We start from the raw sequence: 10,725 nt of genomic DNA, 5'->3' as shown, positions 1-10,725 counted from the left end.
ATAAGTTAATATACTATGTGAGGAAAACTTAACAAAAAAAAAGGAAACAAACTGGAAAGAAGAGTTAAGAGACAAACATGGGATAAAAATACTCAATAAAAGACAAACAGTTGATGAAAACACTGAAAAAGTAGCTGACAAATTCTGAAGAGCTTTATGGCGGATAAAAGCAACTATCAAACTAAAATGTGTTACAAGCAGAAACAGTTATGCTGATGACGTTTAAAAATGAGTAGGTTTGAATATTAATCAAAATAAAATAATGGAAGATTATTGATTGACCGTGTGTATAGATGAATGGAATATGGTCCGGGTGCGGTAAAAAAAAAACTCAAATAGTTGATAATTATACTATTTTATTGAGCCAACGTTTCGCCCCACGTTGCAGTGCTTCGTCAGGGCTAAAAAAGATATAAACACTATAGTTACAAAAAGGAAAAAAAGAGAAAAAAACATAAGTGTAAAATAACAGGGGTATAAAATGTAAAAAAGTAAGATATCTTACATATTTTTTATTGACAAGGAAATCTCTATGTACCAACTCATTTTTTATGGCATAACACTCGTTTCACTCCTTATTCCTCCCCTTCCACAAATTCGTAAGCATTTTACGCCAGTTTTGTTGTTTCTTGTTTTTATTTATATAAGAACTTTCATTTTTTTTATTTGAAGAAAATAATTTTGTTCAAAATATCAGTTGACATACCCATCCACATGGGAGGAGCAGGAACGTAAAGGAAACTTTCCCGAGCCCTGAGGTTCTAGTAGCCTCTTATTCCCCCAAATTTGATTTTTTTTCCAACATATATTTCTAAGAATTCAAAAAGCACTAGAAATAACAATAATTGTGTACTTGTAAAAAGAGGTGGAAACAAAAACTTGGAGATCTATTTCTTTTTTTGACGCTCCGAACCTCCGTACCTCTTGATACGCTTCGGAACTGTAAGATGTCTTAAAAACACATCCAGGTGTGTAAAGATATGCTGCTGATTCAAAAATAGTTCTAATTCTCCATATGACATAGTTCTAGATTTGAAAATTTAAACGAACGAGTTTCCAACAATTTCTCTCTGATAATGAGCAAATCGTAATTTTATAATTAATAAATTAAATAACTTTATTGCATTTACATATTTGTTTTAAAATAATTAAATATATACGTATATACGAAAATCCTAGAACTAAATATGAGTATTTTTTCTTTCTTTTATCTCCATACCCTTCCTTACTTTATTCCCTTCTGTATATACATACTATATTAACTTTTATTCACCATATTTTTGTTGATTCATGTTTATTTACATTATTTTTAGTTTTATTACTACTTTTGTCTTATACAACTCTATTTTATAGTTTTGGAATTGCGTTATAACTCTTTGAATAATGTTTTACCACAATTTTCACTGTTTGAAGTAGATTCTCCAATCTCTAATTTCCCTACTTGGGGTTTCAAATGATTAGATGACATCCCCTCCTACCCCCTTTTAACGGCGTTCCTGATCGGTCTTATATTTTGTATTAGCAAATCAATGTAGCTCTGAATTATAATCTTCTCTTGATAACGCACATTACTCCAATTAAATTAGTTATTTCCTTGATCCTATTATGTTATCCCAACATAACTGTTGTCCCCTGATGCCACTTAATTTTTCTTGTTCCAAAAACAAGTAAAGATGTTTTTTAATAATAATTGAGCAACCTTATGGTCATCATACTCCTGTTATTGCTCAAAAGCTAATAAAAACAATAAAGTTTGTATCGTGTAGTTTTCGTATTTTTTTTGTTGTTTAAAATATCGATCCTATTGATTCAAAATTATAAAATAAACATATACTCGCATAAACTGATTAATAAATATTTATAAGAAAAATACAATTCATACTTTATACACTGGATTGCCACAGACTCCAATAATGGTCGATATATAATTAACCTCTCCTGTCTGTAACAAAAATATCGCAAATTTATAAATAATAAAAAAAAAACTGTTGAAAAAAAACCAGTAATCTTTAAATGAAAAACTACCTGTGGCATTTCAATGTATGAGCGTGACAAGTACTGTATTCTGTTGTAGTCCTGGTCACTGATGGAAATTTCCCCCATTTCACCACACAATGGATCACTGTAAGACCATTAAAGTTAGATTGATTGTCATTTAAACAATATATGTTTTGTATTACACGAATAAATCGACTCATTAAAGAAGAGTGTACTAATAGCAAAGCTTATTTAATGATTAAAATTACTACTTGAATAACAAATGTAAAGGCTTAAATTAAATAATGGAACATAAATGGCAAATGATTTATTTTAAAAATAATTTAAACTTATAACTATTGACTAACGATAACTATTTATTAACGCTTATATTGACCTCTTAGAAGAGCGTCGCAAGGGTAGCAGATGTGGTGGTTGTCAGCAGAGCTACCTTAGAAAGACCACAGAATAATCTTAATTTGTGAATTTTTACGTACATATTTTAGTAAAAAAAATACTAAATGAATCCATTGTTGCTCCGATTCGCTTATTTATCATGTAATGATAAGAGTTAAAGTAAGGAGGTGTTTTGAAGAAGTTGTATAACGATATACAGTTTCGTACTGTAGTCACATCTGCAGAAAGCTCTACCTTCTTATACTTGCAATAATTGAACACAAAGTATCAAGGCATTCTGTGATCTTTATTAGCCAACCCTGTAACAGAGGTCATAAGAAGAAAGGAGGTTCCCTAGGATCTGTGTCACTTTCTACCCAATAGAAGTATAGCTTTTGACGTATTGCTGAGGTTACGTTAGGAAGAACAGTCCCTTCTCAGCCTACGAGGATAATTGGGCGCTGAGATAGCCTCCAAAAACACGTGGGAAAGAAACGGGCGATAAACGCTGGTAAAACTCAAGCCATCCTCATGAGGGAAAGACGGACAACTAATCTATTTTTCGTTATATCCCGAAAACTAGGGTTTGGTGAAAAAATTACTATTAATAAAATTGGCTTACACTAAATTTTATGTAATGGCTATATTAAGGCATACAAACAATCAGCCATATTTGTCTACTCCATATCTAAGAAGCTACAATGTTTAAAAAATAAGTTATATTACAACTTTTGCAGGAAATTAAATTTTAAAAATTCTGCTGGTAAACGTTAGTGGGCCTATAGTGCATTTCTATCAATGGAACCCGGTAGGAAGAAAGGGGGCTGGAAAAGTACCTGGAAGATCGCCGGGGCATGGCAGCATCGATTCAGTACCAGAGGTAGTGAAAGAATAGGTACATGTAGTATATAATGTGTGTACAGCCTGGAAACATCGTAGCAATGAAGAAAAAAAACAAAATCACAAAAATAGCGAGAATGGATTGTAATAACTACCAAGGAATCTTGCTTCCCCCAACATTTAATTAAGTATTTGTGTTAATTATAATCATCCGAAGCTCGAAGTTATACGATGAAAGACCAGTGTAATTTTTCATATAACCATTTATCTGTTGTCCAAATACTTTTATTACGTCCAATATTAGAGAAAAATAAGGGCATAAAGTTGTGATTCATCAGCTTTTGATTTCGAAATTACTCAAGGCCGTGTACTATTTGGAGCAGCCTCGAGTGAGTGAGGCCGATGGTCATTAAATAATGTAGTTAGCTAGGTGTCCAAATTAAACATTTGAAGTTGAAATACATTGATAAAAGCCATTAATATATTATGTTTCGAAATAAATACTGATTTAATGTATAAATAGGTGAAGGAAACAAATTTAAAAGAAAAGAAAGAAAGATTAAAGACCTGAATATATTTGCTGTCGGGTACTATTCCTGTAGACTCGAGGAAGGTATGCAAGCCTGGAGGGAACTAGCCACCAGGTCCTGCAGGAAGGTGCCTTCGTTCTACCGGGTACTATATGTAAGTCCGGAGGGTAACTAGCTGCCGGAGCCTACGAAGGGGTACCAGGAAGAGGAAAGAGATCGTGATTAGGGTGAACGAAATATAATAACTAATTGGAAATCTGGATCGGCTATAAACCTAAACTATCTTGAGAAGAGACTGTGGATTAGTAATCAATTAGAGATTCTTTAAGACCTTATTTATAGGCCTAGTGCTTACGGCTGTGACCGAAAAGCGGTCTTATCTCATCTGCTTGAGGTAGTTCCGTGCGTTATTTTGGCATAATTTATTTATTATTTTATCGACATTGCTCAGTAGTATATATAAAATTGATAATATGGCTTTATAAAAGATAATAATATATAAATTTGAGAGCTTCGGTGAGGCTCGAGGTGTTGCCCTTTGGTGGATTGGAGCTGAACTTCTTCCTCTCGCTACAAGTCTATTCAGAAGAATTTACAAATCAATGTTTGAGAAACAATGACCATTTCTGTAAACGACGCTACATGGTGTTGGTTCAGCTATAATGCTTCGTAGGTTAGAAAAATCTTTATACCATATTGCGCCAATGGCAAGGAGGCCCAGGAGAGGGGGTTCAAGCTGACCATCTTATGCTAAGTGTTGCTGGGTGCAGCTAAGTGGCTATCATTCCGAACTGATACCGTTCAGCTCACCCTGGAGTCAGGCGACGAGGAGCAAGGACATCTGATCCATATTATTGATCTGCTGGAACAAGAAGGTGCACACACTGAATTTAGTCGTTTTATTTATCATCTCGGAGCGAGCACTGTAATAGGCTGGTAGGGATTGGATGTCTGAGGTAGTTGGGGTGTCACTGTCAGTGGGATCATTACGCTCTGCGGTGGCAATGTGAACGATCTTAAAGGGACCAGCAACAAAGGAATTATCTTTCCTGGTGCTAGGGTAGACGGAGACGTTCTCTTGAGGAGAATAAGTCTCCAGAATTCTCGATGTCAGCAGTTGAATGCTCTTCGGCGTCAAATACGAGGAGTTTGGCTGTTACGGGGTCTTAAAGATACCGGATTGCAGTCTCCATATTCTCAAGGGCAAAGGATACTTAATCAACTATAGTTTTAAAAAAGCCTTTGTAAAAGTGCACAAGAGGAGGAGGCCAGCACGGAGGTCTGTGAGAATGGCTGTAGCTCGCTAGGAGGCTAGAGAGGTGGAGAGATGGGCAGTACCCACCCTTCGTGTTGAAACTAGTGAAATACATGGGCCGGCTGTGGGAATGGATGGGGGGGTCTGAGCATATCTGGGTAGAGGTCCTCAATAAGGGAACAAAGGTACCTTTGTCAATAGCACTAGGGCAGAGGTCGTTGATATTACTTTAACCTCACTTGTGTAAGTTTGATGACCAAGGGCTGGCATGTCTTGGATGAAGATTTGTGCTCAAAGCATCGATTTATCAGGTATGATTATCTATAAGTAGTGTGACAGAGTCAGTGTACAGAAACCTAAAGCTAAGAAACTGAGATTCCTACTAAACACAACTTGGGGAAGAAATTAGGGGTTGCCCTCAATTTTCTTTAATGGATGCGATTATGAGGTCATTGACTGGCAATAACAGTTTGTGTACGATTAAATCCAACAGGAATACTACCTGTTGGAATGTGGGTTGGATGAAAGCATTCAAATGGTTCATGCTTGGTGGTTGACACATTGCTGATAAAATTAAATGCCACAGGTTTCTACACAGGGATATGTTGATGATATTGCTTTATTAAAAGGAGACAAATTTCCAGAGACTTTGGAGAGATGTGAACCCTCTGAATAAATGGTGTCAAGAATATGGTCTTGGCATAAATCCTCAGAAGGTCATTCTTTGTGCATTCACTAACAGACGGAATACTGTTGTTAGACCACAAAAGACTGAATGGTAAACTGATTAATTTCTGTAGTGAGGTTAAACATCTCGGTGTTACCCTCAACAGTAAATTGAAGTGGCAGCACCAGTTTGAAAGGATTAGTACGAAAGCACTAAAGTGTCTCTGGACATGTAAAGGAGCCATAGGTAAATCCTGAGGCTTGAAAACTAAAATGGTTTATTATATATGGTTATACATGGCAGCAATAAGACCTATTCTTGTAAATATACGTAAATATCAATAAAAGTAGTATGGTGGCATAAAACTATGACCTGTAAAACCTGGGCTTTTCTTGTGAAAATTCAAAGACTGCCTTATGGTGACTAGAGCCATATACACCGCCCCTACTGAAATGATGGAAGTACTCTTAAATCTGACACTGATGAACATAGAGATGAAATTTGAAGACCTTAGATCTGCATATAGGCTTACAAAGCTAGAAGCAAGTTCCGAATCCTTAACTTATAAAAGACATTTAAGTTAATTCTCTAATTTTCAGATTAATAAATATTGGGACACCTACCACAGTGTGAAGATTGAAGGGGTTATCCCATACAAACCATGCTATGAGGTAAATTGTTATATAGATGGATCCTTAATGGAACAAGCTTTTCTGGAGTAGGTATATAGAGAATTGACAGATACAGAGAGAGACCATACTTTGGGTAACAGGTCAATATACAGGACATTATCAGATAAATAAACATCTCTTTAATATGAGATTAACAGAGTCACCAATCTGTAGATTCCGCATAAAGGATTAAGAGACTGCTTATCATATGCAGATGTGATGCATTGGCTAGAACACGATTCCTCATTTTTAGACAAGATACTATCAAGAATCCCAAGCTTTGTGAAATAGTTGATCCGTACATGATACCTAAATTTGCAAAGGTGTCTGGCCTGTTTTGAACAAAATAAGGGACGGCATGAAATAGGCCCTTAGTGGCTGCCATGCACATATGCAAAAAAAAAATCTTGTGGATTCAAATCCAACTCAGATCAGTCAATATGTATGCTGCAGAGGCCTCGGGAAGATAGAAAGGGGAGTACTTTTACAGCTACAGAGTAGGAATACTGTGGAGCTGTAAAGGTCTTCAGTGGTGTCAGTAACAAACTTTTCACAGCTAAAATACATAGTAACAAATGCTTTGTATTAATGTTTACCATCACTAAAGTTGGACAAGTTATGGTTTTACAGATCACTTTGCCCAACAGGTTGGGTAATATCCAATCTTGTGTTTTATTAGTGAATCCATACAAGCTTATATAAATAGGTAAACACCTCTTTCATTAAACATAAACAAATAGCAAAGATATGTATATATCTTGATATATATATCTTCATGAAACCTATCATGTCTAAACAAAATTGCTTCAAGGTATACCATAAGTGTCCCCAGCTCTAAGCAATTGACAACAAATTAGTTTTTCTCCCTTATTTCAAACAGTTTAAGAATTATTCAAAGGTTTGAAATTAAATAATTACTATAGAAATATTTTATTACATTTAGTTACTCTTAGAAGAGAAGTTAATTAAATGCTATAACTGAGGTGGTGACATTCAGAGATTTATCGTGATTGTCTAACCACTAATGATATTTAAACTGGATGACTACTATTTTTTATACTATATTTCAGTAGCTACTTATTTATCTTTAAGAGCTGTGTAAATCCTGTTAAAAATAAAAACCCTTTAGAAAAAATCTGTAAAGGACTAAGCATCAAACCTCTATCACAACAGTTTTTAGTCAGGGATACTTCTCTTAGGATTGAGTAGAATTTTTTTTTTTAAATTGTAAATATTGAGTTAAATTAAATTGTTTCGAGACAAACTAAATGTTTTACCTTATAAAATAACTGTTTTGTAACCAATGCAACATTTATTTCAGTTATGTTCTATGGCACATTCCACAAGTCACACCCATAACTAATTGCAACTAATAACGAAAAAATGTTAATTTATATTACCTGTCAGGGGACAGCCCTAATCCACTATCCATACTGTCTAAATTATAGTCATTCATGGTTCAAAGTTTATCTTCAAATAAGGGAAATTGAATAAATAGAAGAATAAAACTCTATCTTTAAATCTGAAAAACCAAGGTTTAGTTTATTTGGATCGAAGCCTTAAGCGACATATTTAAAATTTAAACTACTCTCAATCTAAAACCTGGTACTTACATTATCATTATTTAAAAATAAAGAAGAAATGGCATTGCCATTAGTTGACAAATTTTTTTTAGCAATTTTCGTACAATTCAAACAAATTCATAAATCAATCTGCTAAAACATATTATATATATATAAAATTATAAGTAAAGTTTAAATGTCTAAAGAAACAATAGTATTGTTTAATTTTTTTTCTATATTTAATTTTAAAAAAGTAATAGATTTAAGGATGAAAAAGTATTGAAACAAGGACTAATCATTTTATTTAATATTTAATAACTAGTAAAAAAAAGTGTAGCATAAGAGTAAATCATAAATTAATTATAATTACTGTAATTGTCCATTTGAAATAAATGCATAAAAAAATAAGTTTTACGAAGACATGGTAAAAAAAAAAAAATACTAAAAAGGTTATTTTACTTATTAAAACATGATGGTGTCAGTAAATGACAATTATTCATTATGTGTAATAAATACTACATAATATATTTAAATATTTATTTGAGTAAATAAGATTATGAACATTTTATATTAAATAAATATAAAAACCCTTAATAAATGTTTTAAAATGTTTAAAATTCACCAATCTATAGAACATAATATCCGTCAGAAATTTAAATGATAATCCAGGAAAAAAAAGATTTGTATCAACCATATATGATTCATACTTGAGTAAATATGTATAAATTCCAAAGAATGTATCTTTAATATTTTTCATTTGACACAAATAAATTTTTGCTTATTCATTAAAAGGATATAATTTTGAGGTTGAAAGAAATCACATCTGAATCTATATGGACAATTTATATAAAGTTATATAATTAACCATTTTATCATTATAAATATTTTTTTTAATTTATTAATTTAATAACAGAAACACATAAATCATATATATGGAGATATTTGTTAACTTCCAGTTTGAAAAAAAACAAAAACAAAAAAAACATTTAAAACTTCAGATGAAGTAAAAATAATAATGAGATTTAAAGATAGTCTATTGTTATATATAAATGAACTTTTAAACTGACATGTTTCGCTCACTTGTTTTTGGAACAAATGGTATTCTTTATACCTATTTTTCTATATTCTTTCAAAACACAAAAAGTATATTAAATTTTATTACTGAATAAGAAAGGATGTCATTGGCAAATTACTGAGCTACTTGTAAGCAAGATATAGTATAAGGTAAAACTACAATTTAAGCACTTTTACCAATTTTAATAGTGAATGCATATTATTACTGTGAAAACATATTAATTATAGTTTAATAATAGAATTTTAATTGGAGTTTAGGTTACACCAATTGAACAGAAATATTTGTAAACAATAAGTTAGTTAATTAATATGAATATAATTTTTATAAACATGATATTTACAGGGTATATTAAAAATTTATAGATATATATTGGGAATGTAATTACTTCCCCAACATGAAATGTAATTAGCCCCACTGAAGTTATCAAAATATAAGGTTCAATAATTTGAGGCTGTCATGGCAACAGGGTACAGGTTAATTATCTTACAAAAGTGCAATGGCAGTAATTAGCTTTATAAACAATTTCAGCCATTAAAAATTTAAAGAGAAAATTAATAAAATGAAAAAATGCATTTAAATTGGTTATTAAATTATGATGACAGTGTTAAATAAAAATTTAATTTACTGTATGCAAAAAACAAAATAGTTTGATGTGACCAAATTAAAGAATTATGATATAAAAAAAAATTTAAATGGGCATTTCTTTAGATTAAATGAATGCTTTATAAATTTTGTTTATGTAATACGTTATATATATAATGTATATAACACTAATTTGCTGCAAAAACTATCTCAAAAATTGGAATTTTTCAGTCAATACCACAAGAAAAAATACTGTGAGTAAGTTAGTCATGCTTTTTATTTTGCACAATAGTTTCTCAAAAACTAATGCACAATTTAAACTTCAAATGTATCACCTGCAAAAATTGTGAATTTTTATAAGTTATGTTGTTGCAGCAAATGAGTTATATATATCAAATTTTACAAAATACAGCCTTAATTTTATGACTTACTCCCTTTATTTTAAAATTAACAAGTTAATTCTTTTCTAGAATAATCATCCTTTTAAGTTTCATCAAATGCTTATATAAAACCTGTTTTTTTTTTATTTTCTAAACTGATAAAAGAAAGTATATTGATTTACCAAGAAGTTTCTTCCTTTAATATAATCAGCTTCTATGATTATACGCTAAGTAAGCTTTTTATTTTTTACAAGAAGAATCATTCCTCTAAGTTAAGTAAATACATATATAAAACATTTTTTAATTTTCCTTAACTGATAAAAGAAAGTATAGTGATTTACCAAAAAATTTCTTCTTTGAATATAATCAGCTTCTGTGTATATGCATTAAGTAAGCTTTTGTCCCCAATAAAAAATAAAATGATAATATTTTCTAAAAGATTTCAATAATCTAAAATTTCACACTATCTTTCTAGTCTGATAGCCATAAGAACCTATGCAAATCAGAAGTATGGATGACTATTTAAAAAAAAACATATGTTTTATTAGAACTGTTGTAATTAATACTCTGCATGAAAGTGGACGGAAAGAATATTTAATGTTTGTACTGTATATCTAAATATAAACATACATTTTCATACACATTTAAAGTTATTTATTAAAATAATTAAAACATATATAATTTCTAACTCATAAAAAAATTAATTGTATGTATAGCTAAAAATAAAGAAATTCACAAATATTGTGAAAGAGGAATCATTCATGGATTCCTAGATAAAGTTATATGTTTA

General features: G+C 31.3%; 1 protein-coding gene across 3 annotated transcripts in view; it reads right to left on the bottom strand.

The window, feature by feature from the left end:
* LOC106681043 (uncharacterized) overlaps nt 1–10,725 on the bottom strand; it is a 24,666-nt gene that overhangs the window by 13,576 nt on the left and 365 nt on the right. The window contains exons 1-4 of one of the 3 annotated variants that reach the window (XM_014421159.3): nt 10,277–10,459; nt 7,737–7,858; nt 2,026–2,122; nt 1,883–1,942 (exon numbers count right to left, since the gene is read on the bottom strand). In XM_014421159.3, coding sequence (XP_014276645.1) covers nt 1,883–1,942; nt 2,026–2,122; nt 7,737–7,792 — 213 coding nt within the window. In that variant the 5' untranslated portion in view covers nt 7,793–7,858; nt 10,277–10,459. Of the gene's footprint in view, nt 1–1,882; nt 1,943–2,025; nt 2,123–7,736; nt 7,859–10,117; nt 10,143–10,276; nt 10,460–10,725 lie in introns of those variants that run through there. The other 2 variants (XM_067053573.1, XM_014421160.2) reach the window with 2 other exon arrangements.

This window comes from Halyomorpha halys, unplaced genomic scaffold, assembly GCF_000696795.3.
Source record: "Halyomorpha halys isolate HHAL.00 unplaced genomic scaffold, Hhal_1.1 Scaffold305.1, whole genome shotgun sequence".
In the NCBI taxonomy this organism is placed as follows: Eukaryota; Metazoa; Arthropoda; class Insecta; order Hemiptera; family Pentatomidae; genus Halyomorpha; species Halyomorpha halys.
The sequence above is the reverse complement of the archived record's forward strand: the minus strand, read 5'-3'. Positions and strand labels throughout refer to the sequence as shown.